This window comes from Myxocyprinus asiaticus, chromosome 23 (genome assembly GCF_019703515.2).
Source record: "Myxocyprinus asiaticus isolate MX2 ecotype Aquarium Trade chromosome 23, UBuf_Myxa_2, whole genome shotgun sequence".
NCBI classification, from domain to species: domain Eukaryota; kingdom Metazoa; phylum Chordata; class Actinopteri; order Cypriniformes; family Catostomidae; genus Myxocyprinus; species Myxocyprinus asiaticus.
Window position 1 is genome coordinate 24,463,948 of NC_059366.1, and position 21,790 is coordinate 24,485,737.

At 38.4% G+C, this 21,790-nt stretch overlaps 1 protein-coding gene across 1 annotated transcript in view; it reads right to left on the reverse strand.

Moving 5' to 3' along the window:
- Nucleotides 1–21,790, reverse strand: part of LOC127414129 (polypeptide N-acetylgalactosaminyltransferase 2) — a 155,416-nt gene that overhangs the window by 17,657 nt on the left and 115,969 nt on the right. The window contains exons 4-8 of the mRNA XM_051651912.1: nucleotides 14,597–14,695; nucleotides 14,393–14,460; nucleotides 13,423–13,488; nucleotides 11,286–11,407; nucleotides 5,066–5,153 (exon numbers count right to left, since the gene is read on the reverse strand). Of these exons, the coding sequence (XP_051507872.1) occupies nucleotides 5,066–5,153; nucleotides 11,286–11,407; nucleotides 13,423–13,488; nucleotides 14,393–14,460; nucleotides 14,597–14,695 (443 nt within the window). The remainder of the gene's footprint in view (nucleotides 1–5,065; nucleotides 5,154–11,285; nucleotides 11,408–13,422; nucleotides 13,489–14,392; nucleotides 14,461–14,596; nucleotides 14,696–21,790) is intronic.

Genomic DNA, 21,790 nt, shown 5'->3' on the forward strand with positions numbered 1-21,790 from the left:
GAGACCATCAGCTGACATACGGCGCTTCAGCTCTGCCTCTGCACTTTTAATATTTCCTTCCAACTCCACAAGTTCTCGTGCTTTGGATTTTTTGATGAATGAGGCATACTGTATGATCCGGCCCCTAAGAACCGCTTTAAGTGCCTCCCAAGCCACGCTCACAGAGGATACTGAGGACCAGTTGGTCTCCATATAAACATTGATTTCAGTCTTTAACATTTGTTGGAAATCAGGATTTTGTAAAAGGGATACATTAAGGCGCCAACTATATGATTTCTTTTTCTCTATATGTGGCATCACCTCTAAACTCACCAGGGCGTGATCTGAGACTAAGATGTTTCCAATTGAGCAGTCAACAACAGATGAAATGAGGGATTTGGATATCAAAAAAAAAACTATTCTAGAATAAATCTTATGGACTGATGAAAAAAATGTATAGTCCCTACCGGATGGGTTCAAAAGTCTCCAAATATCCGAAAGACCAAGATTTTTACACATCCTGTTAAGCGTCAATGTTGCTCTAGGGGGTTTACACACTTTAGCTTCACTATGATCAAGGACTGAGTCCATCAAAAGATGAAAGTCTCCTCCCAATATTATATCATGAGGGGTGCCAACGGTTTGCAACATCCCTTCAAGATCTATAAAAAAGCCCTGATTATCAACGTTAGGTGCGTAAATATTAGCCAAAATCAGACTTTGCCCTTGAATTTCAGCTAAACAATAATGACTCTTCCTAATTTATCTTTAATCTGTTTGAGAAATTTGAATTGTAAATGTTTATTAATCAATATAATGACTCCCTTGCTCTTACTTGAGCCAGCACTAAAAAAAACATGTCCACCCCATATCTTCCCAAATTTTTCAGCTTCCTGTGGGGAGAGATGTGTTTCTTGAAGAAACACTATATCATATTTCTTACGTTTAAGAAAAGTAATAACCTTCCTTCTTTTTATGAGGTGCCCCAACCCATTCACATTCCATGAGGAGAGAGATAGTACACTCATATTAACATTTGACATTTTGATATAATAAAAATAAAAAATTGTGTGTGAAAAACAAAATTATGAAGACCACATTCCACATTAGTGAAACAATCAACCCCCGAACATCTCCCCGAACAAAAACAGAAAAAAGAAAAACGTGCGCACTAACCCCGCACACGACAGCACCAACCGGCGACAATCCCTTTAAACTCAAAAGGTCCATGAACGCACACGAGCCCCCACGACAACTTTGCCATCAGATTGCTCAGTTTTGCCTCACAATTTGTGAGGCAAAATTACGTAACAGAAAATACTTAACCCAGTCAATAGGAAGAATGTACACAAAGAATGTGTAGATTCATTCACAGAACTGTCTCAAAGGTGTGATCTTCCACAAACCAAATTCCAGCTGATATAAAACCGTTCAGATTCCTCGGACAGCCAAACTAATGTTCAGTGAGCCGGCTGTTATGAGTTCAGTGGATGACGTAATCATTCCAATGTCCCGTAAAAATACTCAACAAAAACTCCAGCCAGCAGGAGGAATAAGCACGAAGAATGAACAGATCCACAGCTGTTCCAAAGGAGTGTTATTCAATAGAACAAGCTCCAGCCGCTAGGCGGAACCAATACAAAAAGAAACAAAACCGGCATCCCGGATCCCCGGATGGTCGAGTCAATTCACTCGGAGGCTGCATAAAAGTATATCCCATGACTTACACAATCCATCAGCTTTATAAAAGACATCCTATGTGTGAGCATGTAAATATTTTGCAGTCATCCGTAGTGTCCACTCTCAAACTGGCTGGGAACTTCAATGCAAATGTAATCTTCTATCAATGCAAAAGTTTTTTAAGGAAAAGTGTTATTCACAAAACAAGCTCCAGCCGCACGGCGGAGCCAACGCAAAAAACCCAAAATTTCACCCAGCTTCCTCAAGAGTTAGGTACAGCGAGTCAGGCCCACTCACATATGAAACATCCAATGGTTTACTCAGTCATTGATTCTATAAAAGACATTGCCAGATTTGGACATGTGAATACTTTGCGACCGACCTTCGTTTCTATTCTCAGTTTGGCAGGAAACACCAGAGCAAACGAGATCTTTTTCTGATGTAAGAGTTTCTTACATTCCTTGAACCGATCGCATTTCTCTCGTCGAACTCGCAAAGTCCGGGAACAAGAAAATATTATGGTTCTTCCAAGAAAGCTTCCCTTTGCTCCTCGCCTGGCATAACACAAGATCTTTATAGGATGATCTCAGAAATCTGGCCAGAATCGATCTGGGCCTGTCTCCCTCAGCAGATCTGTGAGCTTGCTCAATTTCCAGCTTGTGGCCTGATATGTCGAGCAGACTCGGGAAGAGCTCGTCCAGGAATTTCACCATATTTCTGCCCTCCTCATGCTCAGGAATTCCAACAATTCGTATGTTATTCCTGCGGTTTCTATTTTCAAGATCTTCAAGCTTTTCAAGGAGATGTTCCAAATCAACTTTGGTCGCGGGTGGATTAGCGGTTAATTCCCTCTCCGAAGATTCCAGAAAATCGATTCGTTTTTCAACATCAGACACTCTTGTACCTAACTCAGAGAATTTTATTTCCATCGCCGTGATCGATCAACATATTACAGGGAGATCCTCCAAGTCAGCAAGAATCTTCGTCAACATCATCGACATGTTGGACAACTGACGCTGGATCTCCTCTCCTGCCATGCCATCCAAATCTAGTCCCCGGTCTGTAGGCCTGTCGGGGCTTTCATCCTGAACAAGTAAGTGTCTTTTAATATCTCCAGAGCCCGAGGATTTTGACTTCTTTGCCATGTTTTGCAACAAAGGACAAATGTGTAACTGGGTGTATCAAATTTCACCAGATTATAACATGAGAATAATCGAAAATTCAGCAAAGTGCGCAGAGCTCGTCGCTCACACGTCTGCTCCTTGCTTGGCGTCCATTTTTTCCACCGAAATGCCACATTCTTAATCCTTGCCATTGTCATGACACTCAGCACCCGTCTTTTTGTAAGCTGTGCAAGTATACACGTATAGTAACATGACATCATCTTTGCAGTGTAAAGGCAGCTATAAATCGTTAAATGTATGTGCAAGGAAGATAAGACCAATCACAATTCAATACGTTACAGATGTAAGAAAAGGGCCAATTCACAATTCAGTATGTAAATGTTAAAATCAAATAATATAATCATCGCCATCATGACGTCATTACATTTTCAATGCTGGCTGAACATTTATTCACACCAATTTAAGTTTACAAAAAACCTGCACTGTAAATAACCATTTTATTTCTAAGATAACTTGACTCCACAATTTGAACATGCAATGTAATGAGGCTATTTGACAATGTAGCAAACTACTGTTTAAAGCAATTATGCTTGCACATTGGGTGGTTTCACATACCATTTTGTAAAATAGTACAATGTTGACAGTATATAGTATCCAGTGTGTGCAATACTAGTATTCTATTCTGAACAAAGCCTGAAAGAAGGGAGAAGATACTACACAAAGACAATTATAGCAAAGAGACATGTCAGGCTCTATTTTTGTGAATGCGCTTGACACAGACGTGAGGTAACGCCTTATCTAATTTTCATGAGAGTGTTAATTATAAGGGAAATTTTCGTGCCAGTGCAAGTGGGTGTGGATTGGAGTGTTTGCGCAACCTGTGGGTGATTATGTGCAAACTGCGGGTGTATTGCTTATTAATGAAGTGGCACAAAGTGCAATTTTCCTGAGAAATAGGTCATTGCGATTCAGGAGCACCTCTATTCTCAGTGCAAAGTCTAAACTCAGTTCCTGCATTTGGAGAAGAACCTCAGAATTAAATTGCGCTTGGCCAAGCCCATTATCGTCTTGCACGTGCAATTTGGCCGAACCCACTTGCACCTAGACTTAGCGCATGCTTGCATGAAAACACCAAAACTTCATGGCCCTGCCCATTGACTTTGCGCTTATGATTTATCACTTGGTATTAGTGCTCTTAAAATAGGGACTGCCATGTTTTAAGTGAAAGTCTGAAGGCTGATTAACTACTGTAACCAACAGAGCACTCATTCAACAAGTATGTGCTGAAAAAAGGTTTTATAAATAAGATATTTATATTCCATGCTGCTTTATAAAATACAGTCATACGAACATGGATAGATCTGTCAATTCATTTCCATATTACTTCCCACAGCATCCAGAAACATATGAGAGCTCATACAGGAAAATATCTTCCACTTAGAGAGAGGCATTATGCCTAAACCCCCAGGAAAAAAATCAATCAAATGATTTCCATTACAAAAAGACATTTCCTCTTTTTGAGATTCATCATGCTCGGTCACTCTATCTCTACGGATTCTGTCTATACTGTGCACACTCCAAACACAAAAATAAATTTAAACACTACACAGACATATTTCAGGGTTCCCACACATTTTGACTGAAGAACTTCATTTACTTTTCCAGTCTTTCATGAAAAAAATATTTTTTAAACAATTATAGAAATTTCTGGGGAAGTTTTCCATTTTTATGTCAAGAGCCAATCCTTGAAATTAATACCCTTAAATTATTATACTTAGTGCACAAGAGGAAAAAAAAAGGCACATCTAGACAATACATTTCTACAAATTCCAGCCAATGAAATATTTTACAGCATAACAGAAACCATGAAAAACACCTAGAAAATTGTATTCTCAATAGAGAAATTTCCATGACTTTAAAGACATTATTAATTTCCATGGCTTTTCAGGCCTGGCTTTAACAATTTTAAAATTCCTTGAAATTTTCAAGTTTTAATGATCCTTAAACCTGATATTTATTAGGCACAGAATACTAGTTATGAAGGCATATGCTCACACATAAGATGCATGTTGAATAAAGACAAGCAGCTGACATCTACTGCTTTCCGCACACACATATACCCAAACAAACACAAGGAATTGCCAAAATCATCACACACACCGAGTGAAAGCCAGTTCTGGACAGTTAGTAAAGAAGAACAGATGGATTTTTCATAAAGAAAACAAGGAAAGAGGGATGGGGGAAGGGTTGTCATAAACAGGATCTAATGAAAGGGGATTTACCTCCTTTAAGATCTGCAGATGCCCCCACATACTGGAAATTGTCCATGTTAATGACATCTATGATGGGCGAGACAACCCGAGTCTTATCCTGTCAAAAAAAATAAATTAGTAACAAAAATGATCTAAAGCTGTGCTTAATAACAATGCCAGTACAATGACAGTACAAGCCTATGAAAATCTCTAGATTACCGCTTAAATCTTTAGTACAATATGTTCTTCAAAGATGTTACGTAACTGAAAGAGACAATTAAATGAAAACAGAATGAAAATCCCCAGAAAGCCCTGACATATGCTGACCAATGAATTAAGAATGTCCGCAGAATTACCATGATGAATCATTACAGATCCACAAGCAATACCTCTAAAATCCTTTTAATCACGTGAGCTTTACTGAAGCAACACTGGAGTATTTAAACGCAAAGGCAGGCAATCACCTCTATGTGTTAGCTGTGGAGAATTTACATGCAGAATTTAACACTAAACACACGTACTGTATATTCATCTTCATTCTAACAAATTCTGGGACACCCTGACGAATCGAATCATCTTAACTGTGGTTTCACCTCTAAATTGACATTAGAGAATAAACCCAGTCTGTAAAGGGAAGGAGCACAAGGGAAAAGACGTGATGCAATGGCCACTGGTTTAATATATGTCATGTGAGCTCATGAAACTTTTTAAGGTAGGCCAAATACCAGCTGCTTTTTATCGCCATTTAAAATAAAAGATCCAGGGAAATTCAATGTATTTTCCAAGTTTCTACCTATATTAAGTGCCATAGATTGCATGTGTTTTTTGTAAAAAGGGAATACTGGCATAAAGCTGGAAAAGATTTATGGATGACGACTAATGGTGAGTGGTTGCAACAAGTGGAAAAGTGACTAATGTCAGTCTGAGCCATTAAAGACAGACTCAGAGCTCAGCTCTTGCCCATATCTTCTCTTAAATGTATTCAGTACTTCCTTGCTAAAGCATAAATGGGCGATTCTTTTAATAAGGGGCACTTTGACTACTTTGAATCTAATTTAATCTCTTCAAACAATGCGTTTTCAATGTTGAAATATTTATCAAATGCCCTAGAGTAAGGATCTGATCATGACCTTGATCAACCTTCAAGTGGATTTTGGTATAATGATTTTTTTGGAGAAAAGTTGGATAAGCCTTAAATCTTTAAAAACAAAAAGTTAGAACATGGTTGACCACCTTTGAATAAAAAAAAAAAAAAAGAAAGAAAGAAAAAAAAAGAGATTGTTTCCTACATAAAATAGCTAATACTAACCAGCTTGGTAATAACATCAAATAAAGCTACTCTAAAGTAACTAAAAGTCAGTCAGTCAGTCTTAAAATTACTGAAATGTCTGATCAACACATTCTGATAATCACTAAATACAAACATTTCTGGAAAAACGTATTAGTTTCCTACGATACCTTGTGCGAATGTAATGACTGTAGCTTTAGGGTCAGTGTATATTCTGTGCTTAGCCCAGACATCTGTGGATAGGTATGGGGCTGTCCTTTGATGAAATATCAGAATATAATACACTTATACTAATACATGTGTGTGTATATATATATATATATATATACACACATACACATACATACACACACACACACACACACACACACACAGTACTGTGCAAATGTTTTAGGCACTTAAAATGTTTCACAAAAGCATTTGTCTTAAGATGGTTATTTATATCTTCAGCTTTAGTGTGTCAATAGGAAAAATATATTTTAGACTCCTAAACATTACTTTTGCAAATAGAAAAGATTAGAATAGAAGAACAGGGCACTCTGCAAGACATGGCGTTGCCCCCACAAAGCCCCCCACTGAACATTGTGTCAGTCTGAGATTACATGATGAGACAGAAGCAATTGAGACAGCCTAAATAGATAGAATAACTGTGGAGAATTTTTCAAGAAGGTTGGTACATCCTATCTGCCAACAACCAAGAAAAACTGTGTCCAGGTGTACCTAGGACAGCTGGGGCTGTTTTAAAGGCAAAGGTGGCCACACTAAATATTGATTTAGCTTTTTTATGTTTACTGGACTTTGTATTAAGTTAATTTATCAATGAAAACTATTTATGGCATTATTTTTGAAGACATCCTCACTATGCAACAATTTCCACAAGTGCCTAAAACTTTTGCACAGTACTGTATATACACTATATGGCCAAAAGTTTGTGGACACCATATGTGCTTGATGAACATTTGATTTCAAAACTTTGGCAACAATTTCCCCCTTTGCTGTAATAACAGCTTCCACTCTTTTGGGAAGGCTTTCCACTATACTGTATGTAGTAACATGGCTGCAGGGATTTGCTCTCATTCGACACAAGGCTATCAGCGAGGTCAGGAACTGATGTTGGTCGATGGGGCCTGACTTACAGTTGCTGTTCCAGATTACCCCAAAAGTGATCAGTGGGGTTCTGGTCTGGGCTTTGTGCAGGCCAGTCAATTTCTTCCACGTCAGACACAGTAAACAATTTCTTTATGGACCCCACTTTGTTCACAGGGGCATTGTCATGCTGGAACAGAAAAGAGCTATCCCCAAACAGTTGTCACAAATTTGGAAGCACACAAAGCCCAAGCCATAACATAAAGAAACATTAAGATTTTTCTTTACTGGATTAGTAAAAAAACCAAATTCGTTAATTAGAAGGGGGTGTCCACAAACTTTTGGCCATATAGTGTGTGTGTGTATATATATATATATATATATACACACACACACACACACACGCACACGCACACGCACACGCACACGCACACACGCCGATCAGCCACAACATTAAAACCACCTGCCTAATATTGTGTAGGTCCCCCTCGTGCCGCCAAAACAGCGCCATAGCATTCTGAGATGATATTCTTCTCAACACAATTGTACAGAGCAGTTATCTGAGTTACCGTAAACTTTGTCAGTTCGAACCAGTCTGGCCATTCCCTGTTGACCTCTCTCATCAACAAGGCATTTCTGTCCACAGGACGGCCGCTCACTGGATGTTTTTTGTTTTTGGCACCATTCAGAGTGAATTCTACAGATTGCTGTGCGTGAAAATCCCAGGAGATCAGCAGTTACAGAAATACTCAAACCAGCCCGTCTGGCACCAGCAATCATCCACATGATAATCTAATCAGCCAATCGTGTGGCAGCAGTGCAGTGCATAAAATCATTCAGATACGTGTCAGCAGCTTCAGTTAATGTTCACATCAACCGGGGGGCCTAGGCAGCTCAGCGAGTAATGACGCTGACTACCACAACTGGAGTCATGAGTTCGAATCCAGGGCATGCTGAGTGAGGGTAGAGTCACATGGGGTAACCACCTTGTGGTCACTATAATATGGTTCACTCTCAGTGGGGCGTGTGGTGAGTTGTACGTAGATGCCGCGGAGAATAGCGTGAAGCCTCCACAATCGCTATGTCTCCGCGGTAATGCGCTCAACAAGCCACATGATAAGATGCGTGGATTGACGGTCTCAGACATGGAGGCAACTGAGATTCGTCCTCCGCCACCCGGATTGAGGCGAGTCACTATGCCACCATGAGGACTTAGAGCGCACTGGGAATTGGGCATTCCAAATTAAAAAAAAAAAAAAAAAAAAATCAACCATCAGAAAGAGGAAAAAAATTGATCTCAGTGATTTGGACCATGGCATGATTGTTGGTGCCAGGTGGGCTGGTTTGAGTATTTCTGTAACTGCTGATCTCCTGGGATTTTCATGCACAACGGTCTCTAGAACAGTGTTTCCCAACTCCACACAAAAAAAAACATGCATGAAAAATAATAATAATTTCAGGGATCCAAACTCCTCACTTTTGAAACCATAATCAGTCACTTTTGTGATTGTGAAAAGCAATGATTAATGTGCAAAAGTGACTGATATTTGTACGCGTTAAGGGTCTTTCACATGACTCGCGTCAGCGCTGCAGAATACACTGAAGTCTGTGAAGTGACGCCACTTTACACCAAAGTGTTTTTCACACACACATTTTTGCTTCACCAATAATGGCTTTGAGAGTACTAAGCAACAAAAAATATTTAAAAACTGTCCAAATTTGTGAAGAGACATTGAATGCCTCATAATTTCTTTTAATTAAATATTACCTTATCGTTTACGAATATCAGAGACCCCAGTTATTGAACTAATTAAAATTCAACAAGAAAACGCTTAGACCTAAACATAAACGAGTCCTTTAATTACTTTCTACTATCAAAGCAACTGCAAGCTTTTTTTCTCTCTTCCAAATACATGTTTTCAATGTTTATTGTGCACACCTCCCGCTTTTTTAAGTGGCAAACTCGTAAAATCACCCCTTTGTGACGCTTTCTGCAACTCTTGTCATGTGGAGGGCAATGCACGCTTGACGCTGGCGTTGAACGGAGCGTTGACACCTCGACTCAACTCATGTGAAATGTGCTTTACAAAGATGAAAGAACATTATTGAAACTCAAAATGATTATTATTTGTCTATTATTGTGGTCTTTTCTGATAAAAGCCATGCTCAGCAGTTTAAATAGGCTACTGTAGGAAAATGATACTGTAGATCTGCTTTGTGTTTATAATTCTTATACTGAAGTCAGTAGATTTGTAGCCATGCAAGTTTTAATAAAGGAGAAGGTAAGGACGTTATTGAAACTCACTATTATTAGACTATTATTGTCTTTTTGGATGAAAATAATGCTCAGACTGAAGGAAGACTATTGATCTGCTTTGTTCTTTTAATGCTTAAACACTATAAAGTCTCTTGGTAGATTTCGGTCATGAACGACTCAAAATGATTCACTGACTCACTCATAGCACATAAGACGCTCATTTGTCACCACCTTGTAACATTTCCAGAAGGAAATTGAACAAATTTGTGAAACAGAAGCAAGCCTCGCCAAAATACTCTTTATTTTGCAGCTAATTCTGCACAATTTTAAACTTGAATTACTGAATTGGTGCTTTTAGCTTATTCTTTAAAAAAAAATATCCCCAGAAAAAATGTTCGTGGACCAGTGATTGTCTTACCTTTTTCGCACTTAATGTGTTTGCATCCCTGTAATTTGTTGTGGCATTGCAAGAAAAAAAATCTACAAATTAGAAAAGAAGCAAATTTGTTGTTTTTTCATTACCCATTTAGCGCTCTTGCCACATGTGACCTCACACAGCATAGCCTACCTATGTGACTTTTATTTTGCATAGCTGAATTTCAAACATTACAAGTAAACACGCTACTAAGATGGACAGAAAACATGGACAAGTTCTTGAAAAGGAAAAATACTTACGATGGTTAGCCTATGTGGGATAGTGGTGTGCCGTAGAATTTTTTAGTTGTAAAAAGTGTGCCGTGGCAGAAAAATGGTTGGGAAACACTGCTCTAGAATTTACTCTGAATGGTGCCAAAAACAAAAAACATCCAGTGAGCAGCAGTTCTGTAACAGAAATGCCTTGTTGATGAGAGAGGTCAACAGAGAATGGCCAGACTGGTTCAAACTGACAAAGTCTATGGTAACTCAGATAACAGCTCTGTACGATTGAGGTGAGAAGAATATCATCTCAGAATGCTATTCTGAGATGCGGGTTGGTGCTGTTTTGGCAGCACGAGGGGGACCTACACAATCCTTGGGGACATTAAAGTCCCATAAGATTGTATGTACTATGAACTAAGTATGAACTTCAAATCCTTAACCAGACCAGTCCTGCGCATCCATTAGTGGGTGTGTTTGTTTGCATTGCTTGCAGTGCACACACACTGAGGTCTTATCTATGCTGGAATACATTTGAATAAACTGTGCTTGGTTTATTTGCAGGTGTTTCCCACATTATTTTGACACCCAATTCACTGTTCATTTAACTGTTCAGTGAGTTCATCCACTGTATTGGCTGTCACTTTCTTCTTTACAGATTTATTGAGAACTGTTGGCAGTAGACAGCAGGGTTGGACACAAACAGGTATGATGACAGGGCACTAAAAGTAAAGTTTGTTTCAAGTTAGATGGCCAAAGGAAACACTGGAACTTTTCATCTATGTGTCCGTTTAATAATCTTGGCCTAACATTTGCAATTGCAGTGAGCTGTTAAATGTCTGCTGTGGTAATGAGAATGCCCGATTAAAGGCTCCAAAACCAAAGGCTAATTTGCCAAATCTGTGTACTGTAAGATCAATGCCTTCTGAGCTTGTTTGAGAGAAAGACACAACGAGACAGAGAGATAGAAAAACAAGTCTGACCTCAGCAACCCTTTCTAGCAGAGGCTCCAACCAGTGTTCGTTACACTCACAGTGGCTGTCAAGGAAGGTTAGTACACTGGCCGTGGCTGCATCTGCCCCTCGGACACGGGACCGCATCAAGCCTTGCATAAAATACACAGACACACAAAGAGGATTGAATAACTTGAATGTAATCTTCACTATAAAAAGAGATGCTCTGCCTGCATCCTTACCTATTGATCCACAAATGGGCAAGGAACTGTAAAAATCCAACACATTTAAATAGTATACATTTTATCCGGCTGCAAAGAGAAAATCATAGCAAAGAAAACCCAGTAGCAAGAGAGAACCGAATGGGAATAGAGAACATAAAGCTTACTTGGAGAACTATGAATCCACTCATAAGCACTAAGACTTTGTTCAGACAGAGAGAATTTTTTTTTGTTTATTGGCATATCTGGATCAAATCCATTTAGTTTTTGTAGTCTGAACAGCACAAAATTCACACCAAAAAAAAGTTTACACACCAGATTTTAAATTGAGTTTACAAACGCAATTAAAAACGTATTTTTCGGGGCCTGGAGAGGTCAGCAAGTAAAGATGCTGACTACCACACCTGGAATCACAAGTTTGAATCCAGGGTGTGCTGAGTGATTCCAGTCAGGCTTCCTAGGCAACCAATTGGCCCAGTTGCTAGGGTGGGTAGAGTCATGTTGGGGTAACCTCCTCGTGGTCGCTATAATGTGGTTCTCGTTCTCGGTGGGGCGCGTGGTGAGTTGTGCGTGGATGCCGCAGAGAATAGTGTGAGCCTCCACATGCGTTAGGTCTCTGCGTTAACGCGCTCAACACGCCATGTGATAAGATGTGCGGATTGACTGTCTCAGACGCGGAGGCAACTGAGATTCATTCTCCACCACCCGAATTGAGGTGAGTCAATACACCACCACGAAGACCTACAGTGCATTGGGAATTGGGCATACCAAATTGGGGAGAAAAGGGGGGAAAAATATCCCCCCAAAAAAAACAAACAACAAAAAAGTTTTTTTTTTTTTTCAGAATGCATCTGTCCGAACGTTTTTTGGTCATTTGAGAATACGTATGTTATGCCATAGAAAGCAAGCAATACTATCTGGGCCTGTGTTCGAATACACTTATTTTCGCTCACACTTTCCACTTATAGTGAACTACAGTATGTGATTAATTTAACACATTCATGCATATACTTTGTCCTCAACCTCTATCGCGTATGTTCTCTCTTGTGCCTTGTGTGTTCAGTACAATTTCCAGTTTCCACAATGATAGCAACTGTCTTATGTCTCTTGGCATCGTGCTAATACTTAATTCATTACAATGGCAACAAATGTATAAATGTAATAGAATACACTGACTGAACAAACAGATATGATTTTATCAATTGCGAAATGGCAGTGCGATTTAAAAAACAAATTGGAATTGTGTGTGAATAAACCCTAGTGAATTTAATAGTGGATTTGCCTCTGTATAACATTAGTACAACATGTGATATGATCTGAACAAAGACAAGCTTATTATTTTCTTCCGACGCTCACCATTTCTTGTACCTAAAGACTGACCTCAATTGAATAAGAGCTTCATCAGAGACTGAAGTAAACTTTAAACTAGCCTTTTAGCTCAGAGTCTTCACCATCAAGAAAACTGTATTTCCCAAAAAAGCATTTGAAAACAAATACATAGAGCTTGTTTAATTGGAACAGAACTTGAGAACGATAAGCAGTTTTGGATACAAATAAACAATGTGCATTTTTGTCCCTGCAACAGCATTTTTTGCTTGACAGAAATACAAAACACCTTCCAAAAATACACTCCAGCTCGTAACAGACTGTTTGCTGCTCTCTGATTCTATTTTCTTCATCTTTGCACCTATAAGTATGCAGTACTTTTTAATGATTCCATGCTCCAATTAAAAAGTAACCATTACTCATGATATTTAAATTTCAGCTAATTTTAAAGCTGAAGTGTTTAATGTCTGCACCAATAGGGCCACCATATGGAATTTGCTAAATTAATGACTATTTTCAAACAGGTTTCCTGTTCTCAAACACTTCTCTCATCTGCCATTGGCTGGGAACCCACTGGCCCTTCCATATATTGTGATTAAGAATGTATTATGAACACTCACCCTCTCGTCGATCGTTCCGTAGGACTCTGACTTTCTCGATTTTCCCAAGTAAGGCACCATCTTCAGCTGAAAGTCCAGAGACAACACTGCATCAGCTAAAGCTCAGGACAATATCACCAATATTTTATACAGATAAATGAGATTTATAATTTCTACACCACTAGAAGTTTCTCGAAAACTCCCATCTGCCATTTGTCAGACTGAAGGACAGGACAATCCTGCCCCAAACTCCCACCCCTAGTCATTTTGCCATTGTTTGAGAAAATATTTCTATATCGGTCTGGTTGGGATGCCCAAACAAACAGAACAATATTTTGATGGCAACAAAAAATACACACATCACTTTTAATATTTCAAGTATTATATCCTTATTGTGGAAAGAAAGATGACAAAGGCATTGATTGTTTTAAGAGAACATCATGGCCAAAGAGAAAAGCCAGTACTCAGATACCAATAAACAAGAGCATATTCTCAAACCACACATGAGAAAACGCAGAGGAAAGTGTGCGACTAGTAAGACCAGTGCCTGACATTTATAAAGCAGGGCAGCTCTGCCTTGAGGCCAGGGTTCATACAGAGTTGAGACATACGTAGAGGTAAAACTTGGGTCTTGTCATCCAAAGAACAGAGTGAGGGGGAGTCAGGAGTACGACTGTTACCATGACAATAAGATGAAGAAACCAATGATGACACACTTTACACAGTTATGTATTGAATTTCAGTTGCACTGTTGGCTTGTTATGCTATGCGGATGTGTGATTCATTGTGACAAAGGAACTGATAAGAAAATGTGCTATGGCAAAACCAATTATTTTCAACCTAACACAAGGCTGAACAGGGTAAAACACGGTCCACAGACAAGATGAACAGAAAACAGATTAATATTTACACAGTTCTATACCCTTTAGTTTGATTGGAAAGTGAAGAGCGCAGCAACAGGCACTTTTGGGCTAAAGATCAGGGCACTTACGGTTGTCGCTGTAGTCATCCACCAAGATGATCTCTTTGACCAGATGGGTAGGGCTCTTCTTCAGTACACTGATGGCAGGGAAACAAGAAGAGTTGAATGGATGTATATATTTGTGTGTAGGTAAAGAACAAGTGATTCTTACTATTGATCACAGAGAACTAATCAGAATTCCTAAAAAATGTTATTCGATGTGGGACAACCCACCTGACCACAGTGCGCAGGAGGGCAGAACGGGCCTCATTATGGAAGGTGATAACCACGCTGGATGCAGGAAGATCTGTCCTCCACTGTTTGTGACGACAGCTGAAAAAGAGAGATAAGGTATTTAGAAAAATAAACCCCTTAAACTACCCATGAAAACAAAATTGACCCTATTAATGTTCTTAACACCCATTCATGGATGAATTATGATGAGAGTGAATTAATTGATGCACATTATTCCAAAGAAAAAAAAAAGCTTTGTAACCTTCGAATTTGCTGCGTCTCTGAAACGAATTTCCTTAGGCTCTTGAATATCTTGTTTCACTCTGAAATACATTAGATTATGGAAGGGAAATGGGTTGCAACAGTATTTCATGTTGACTTAAATTGATAAACCAATCCCATGTCCTTATGTTTCCTTTAAATGCATGGAATTTTATATGCCCACAAAAAAAACAAACACTGCAAGGGTAAGAAATTAACTTTTTTTTATTAGGGGGAATCTTTGTTCCCTGGATCTGATTTTTAGGGGTATTCTTTTACTTTTTTATGAGGGTATTTAAACAAAAAAAGTAATCCTTTTAAATAGTTTAATGTAAATTTCAAATAAATTCAGTAATGCTTTTAACTATAAATACAAATCAGTATCTACTCATATTGTGTGATAAAATGCATTAGGCTTAGAATAAAACGTTAGAAAATACGTCAGATGATACAAACACACAAAAAAGGAAATCATTATGGGAGCATTTTTTGCCCTAACATTTTAAATTTCTGGGGCATTTTTGTCACATTTCAGTGACAGTTTTGCCCCAAGCCCCCATTCATTTTAGACCCTGCTCACTGCTAATCTGACAAATTGTGGCTCGTCATTCAAATTGATGAAATTACAATTAAAATGAGAACTGAAATAGATATCAATCATATTTGTATTGAGAACAGCGTTCAGTCAAAGGATGCATTACATAGTATAAAGTAATTTCTCACATTCCACTACACCTGAATGAAGTCTCACGCTCTTACAGGAGCTCAAAGCAGCTCAGCCCACATTCATTTATTGCTTCTGTGAGGCTGAGATGGACAGGAAGTCAAGCATGCTTAAACTCACAGGACTTCCGTCTCCACACACACCTTTACACTATTATGCTTTACATACCCCTACCCACACTGTTTATATCCTGGAGGTTTTAATTTGATGGCCATGTGGCTAATCTGCTGGATTTCCCGCACCTCTCAGAGGATAAGAGTGCACAAAGCTTCCTCTGCACTGGTGCAGTTGATTTTGTGACCACTAGAATTATTAGACCATGTCTTAGATTTGAAGCCATCAATATGCTAGTGTATTCCAAAAAGTTGACCAAATTAACATTTAGCAGGTTAAAATGTATTGTATAATGAATTTAAAATGTAAACTTTCTCTTTCTGGAAATCAGACCAAAAATAATTATGACTCATGCAGCACTACAGTTTTTCATCCAATCAAATGTGCTCTAGAAGGAGAATATCCCTCCCCCTAAGACCACATGCAGTCAGCTAGCAAGTAGCAAATCATGGCTCATGACTGCGACATAACTAAAGCCTTTTGGCTATTTTAAAAAAAGAGAGAAATAGAAGAGCCCTTTGATATGTCCCGCCAAACTTCAATAGGAAATATTTGTCTGCACACGACAGAAAATTGTGCTCGTCTAGCAATTTCATGGGGTCTTTAACATTCTAAGCATTGAAAAGGTGAGTATTTATTTATACTATTTTACTCTCTTGGACTTTCAAGTCATGCATTATGGGGCCAGCATAAATTTCTAGAGCTGTTTGCTGGAGGTCTCGAGAGGAATAGCTGTGCAGTTGGGCATTAATAGAATGGCCGCTTTGACTAGAAGACAAGCGCTTTTTAGAGCGTATCCCATTGGCACAATTCTCTCCACTGGCCTCCAACCTCCAAGCATGGCACCAAATAAACTCAAAGACTTCCACTGTCACAGCTGAAGTCAATAGCAAATGTTCTGTTTTTGGATTATGTTTTAAATGTATACTTGCTGCACATTAATGCCAATGCCAGTTCAAATCATCAGATGGTGGCTCCATCTAGACAGTAGTCTATACTTCATGTAACAAATGGAGACTGAATGAGGAACACAGATACATGCAGAAAGACATGCTTCATTAATTGATTGGCATGCAGTGATGTGGTCTGAACACCAGGCAGGGGCTCCGGCCTTAGCAAGACAACAACTATCCTCGCCAAAACATTTCCATTAAGACACGTGGCCTGCTGCCATCAGAGGTAACAAAACAGAAGCAAAGTCTCTCAAGAGTAAACAAACAGCATGTGGTTATTGTTAACAGCATAGGTATGTTTTTAAAAGAGGGAATTTAGACAAAAATAGAGTAAATGTGCTTCATACTTTTAGCTCTGGGTAAATATTTTATGAATTAATTCTATAACTCCCCACTTTTGTGAGAATTTTTTTTTAGCATTCTAACAAACAAACTCTAACATTCTGACCTTTAAAACAGGAACTAAAAACAATGTATTTCATTTCAATTCGTTCTGAGCAAAAACTGTATTTTTTCGTTCCGGTTCAGAAATTCCGAAGCCTCATCTCCAAAAGGTTACCGGTTAGAACAAAATAAAAGAACGGTTAATAACGTTCTTTTAAAGATGACAGTACTCTGCGCAAAGTGGTGGGTGAAACACCAATTGCAGTGTTGCCAGATTTCGCAAGAGAAACAATCAACCTGGTCTGGAAAAACAAGCCTCACCAAAATAAGCAAAAATAAGCAATAATTTTTTTCCCGCTGTGGTGGATTTATCGGCATAGAAATCATAACAAGCACTTAATTAACAGCTAAGTATAATTTTATATACAGATCTGCTTGCGAGTTAAAACCAGGCAGCATCAAATGATGTGCATGTATATGTAGTGTTTATACATAGTTTTACAGGTCTTCATTCAGAGAATGTGACATGAACAATGGGCAATTAGGCAAAGAAATGTGTGATGCAGCAGTTTCCTTCAGGTTCAAAGCACGTTTAATTTTTTCAGGCAACATGAAGCGGTGTAGTTCCAAAAATTAACTGTGTTAAACCCTTTGGCCTTTAGTTTCATGGAAAAATTATCGGAACAAAATTAACCTGTTATAACCGGTTACCAGAATATAAAAATAATGTTTTCACTCCAGAACAATTGAAAATAACTTTTTTCAGTTACGTTCTGCTAAAAATTGTTTTCGTTCCATGAACCGTTTTAGTCCCTGCTTTAAAACAGGGTCACGGCCGTTTTAAAGGGATAGTTCACCCAAAATAAATCAGTTTTGCATCATTCCAACATGTGTCATCTTTCCTCTGAGGAACACAGTGGAGATTTTCTGAAGAATGTTTGACCCTGCTATTTGTTCTCAACAATGACAGTGAATGGTGATCGAGGATGTCAGTCCCTGACATTGTCTTACATCTCCTTTTGTGTTCCACAGAAGTCAGTCAGTCATACGGGTTTAGAACATAAGTGTGAGTAAATCATGACTGAATTTATTTTTTTAGGTGAACTATCCCTTTTAACACAAGGTTTTGCCTGTACTTATGTGTCTTCTGTGCCTATTGGATTGGGAATGCAGTTCACACACTGCAGGGATGGTGAGAGGGCAGCGATAAGATGACTTGCAACATGGATAATGTCATCTGCACCATCAGCATATCTCCAGGAGGGAAACTGATGGACATATTGTGACAAGACTTGCACATGAAAAACTACAGGGGAGCATTGATCGAGCTTTTTCCAAAACATATTTACAGCATCAAACCTAATCTGTACACCTGCTATTATCATTTTGGTTTCAAATGGAGACACTGTTGAAGGGGCAAATGGCTACTACAGAGAGGAGAAAAATCAAACTCTCAGATATTAAAAGTGAAAAGTGTGTCATTTTTCTCAGCTTAATGTAAAGAGACAACTATAAAGTAATTTCTTTATCGATTCCCCTGAAAAGTTGCCCTGCCAGATTGAGCATCCCAACCAGTTTAACACGGCAACATTGGCTTAACCAGTGGCATGAGTTTGGTGTGGGACTGCTTGTTGATCAATGGAAGACAGGGGAAGCCTTTGGGAAAACCATTTTTTGCAATTCTGTTTAGTGGTGTAGAAATTACACACTTCACCTTTAAAGCATTCTTTCTGAAAATGTATTGTGATGAATATGCTTTGCACATACAGTTTTAATTTGGTATGCAGTGCCTGTAGGACTGCAGAAACAATTAGGTGATTTAATTTGACCATAAAGCTTAAATATAGGGTCTTTATTCTCTTCCCAGTCTCAGTGTGTTACTCAATTTGTCTTGGTGGTCTATTCAGACACACAATGAGCCTTTTCTGTCTACTCAAGGAGTGGAGGTGGCGTAGTGGGCTAAAGCACATAACTGGAAGGTTGCTGGTTCAATTCCCACAGCCATCACCATTGTGTCCTTGAGCAAGGCACTTAACTCCAGGTTGCTCCATGCAAACATGTGTAATGTTTAAGTCATTATCTACCTTTCAGGCAAGAGATGAGAATTAATTAGGGGTGTAAAAAAATATTATATCGTATTGTATCATACGATATGACGCTCACTATACAATACTATATGTATCGTACGATACATAAAAAACACTTTATAGTGTAATTAAAACCAAGCAGCGCAATACTGAGAGCTGCAGAACAGTCTCCTCCCCGGAGAGGCGGCTCTGAGCGCTCACAGGAAAACAGAGCAACACACAGTACATAGGCGAGAAGATTGATGGCAAACAGCAAGTAGCTTGTACTGTAGCAGTACAGCTTAGTGCCCGACCGATTTATCGGCCGATATTAGCCTTTCACCGATATATCGGTATCGGCGTATATGTTTACCGATATGTTCAGATATGAAAACTTTTTTCAGAACATATAATGCAGAAAAAAAATGCTTGAATTGGTGTCAAAACGTAGTTTGTCCAGCAGAGCTCCGATTCCATTGTTTACAGAGCTGAGCTGATGGTGGCTCTGCAGGCAGGGTGGAGTTAAGTGGTGCGGTGTTAAGCGGTGTCTTCTCGGTAAGCTGCTAACTCGTTTGTGAAATACATACTGGAAAGTTAATAAACAATGACTCCATTTTCCCTTTTCAATATAACTAATGTAACGTTAACCCTGTCCCTGACAACCATGTCACTTATGTTTATCACATCTGTTTGCTGTTAGCCAGCTATATTTTGTCAGTGCAGTCAGTAATGTAACAGGCTGAAAGGTAAACATCAGAGCATCTTTTTACAGCTCAACAGACAATGGTGCAGTGGTGGATTGTGTCTGTTGAGTGCTGATTTCACGCTATGTTGTTACATTGTTGGTGAGATGCAATGCTGGAAATTGAAATAAACAACATCCGTCTTTTACTCTCTGTGACAACGATCTTATAGCTTACTAGCTAACCACGTAGCTACTTTCATTGGTTGACAGCTGAGTGGAAGCAAATGTGTAAACATGTATCAACAAACTGTTTTGTTCAGAATTCACAGTTTGGTACCCCCTTCAACCGAACAATTCCAGTCATTGCATTTATAAAATGTAATATTTAAAAGTCTGGTTTTCCACCACTGAAAGTTTCCCTTGAACTTGTATAGCAGAATAAACAGCTGCCACTGTTTATCTCTTGACTCAGGTGTAAATTCTTCTTGTTTTACAACCTGCCCCTAATTGACTGGCAGTATTAAAATAGTCAGCATTTGATTAATACTAAACAGTACTGATGTTTATTTAGCTATTTATTTACATTTTATTTATTCTTTATTTTAATGGTCAGCAATTGACCGATACTAAACATACAGTACTGATTTTTATTTAGCTATTTATTGTATTTTTATTTATTCTTTATTTAAATGGTCAGCAATTGACTTATACAAAATAGTACTGATGTTTATTTAGCTATTTATTGTATTTGTATTTATTCTTTATATAAATGGTCAGCAACTGAGTTACAGAATGTTAATGTACAGGAATAAAAAGTAAAAAATAAACAATTCTGAACACTTTTTTTTTCTAGATTGACCCCCCCCCCGCATTCCCAAGGCGACCATACCCCCCACCCCCATCTCCCAAAAGTACATTCAGAGCATACATAAATAGTCTAGGAACAGTGCAAAACAAAATCCAAATACAATAAATAAAAAAATATAAGAGTAGAAACATGAATTTACAACTGCTCCTTAATTCTTGAAATTGCATCTAACCATGCTGAGATAGTCCTCTGAGAGGCTCCATGTAACATTGCCACTGAGAGCTCCATGTTTGCAATGTCCAAGAAAGAATGCATTCAGTGAGTCCACACTAGAGAGTGTGGAGGTTTCCAGCGCAAGGCAAGCATTTTCTTAAAAGCCGTAAGTCCACAGAAAAACAACTTTTTCTGAGTTCAAATCAAAATCAAATCAAATCACTTTATTGTCACACAGCCATATACACAAGTGCAATGGTGTGTGAAATTCTTGGGTGCAGTTCCGATCAACATAGCAGTCGTGACAGTGATGAGACATACACCAATTTACAATAAACATCAAATTAACACAACACAATTTAAACATCTGTTATACATAATTAAACTCGACTTAAAACATCAAATTAACACAGCACAATTTAAACATCTGTTATACATAATTAAACTCGACTTAAAACATCAAATTAACACAGCACAATTTAAACATCTGTTATACATAATTACACAACTTAAAACATCAAATTAACACAACACAATTTAAACATCTGTTATACACAATTACACTCAACAATATACAATAATAACATACATTGCACAGTATACAATATGCTGTTTTTGTTTTTTGTTTTTTTTTTTTTGTTTTTTACTATATAGATACTATATAGATACACATTATTCAATAAAAATTAAAATATATATGAAAAAAGTATATATATAGAATGTACAGTATTGTACTGTATTGACATTCAGGCTGTCGGTTGATAGTCAGTTGTTAAGAGAGACATAATATAATGACAGTAATATAATTTATGACAGTCCGGTGTGAGATAAAAGAGTAATAAAGTGCAGGGATGATGTATTTTGATCGTGGGAGATCAAGAGTTCAGAAGTCTGATTGCTTGGGGGAAGAAGCTATCATGGAGTCGGCTGGTGCGTGTCCTGATGCTGCGATACCGCCTACCTGATGGTAGCAGTGAGAACAGCCC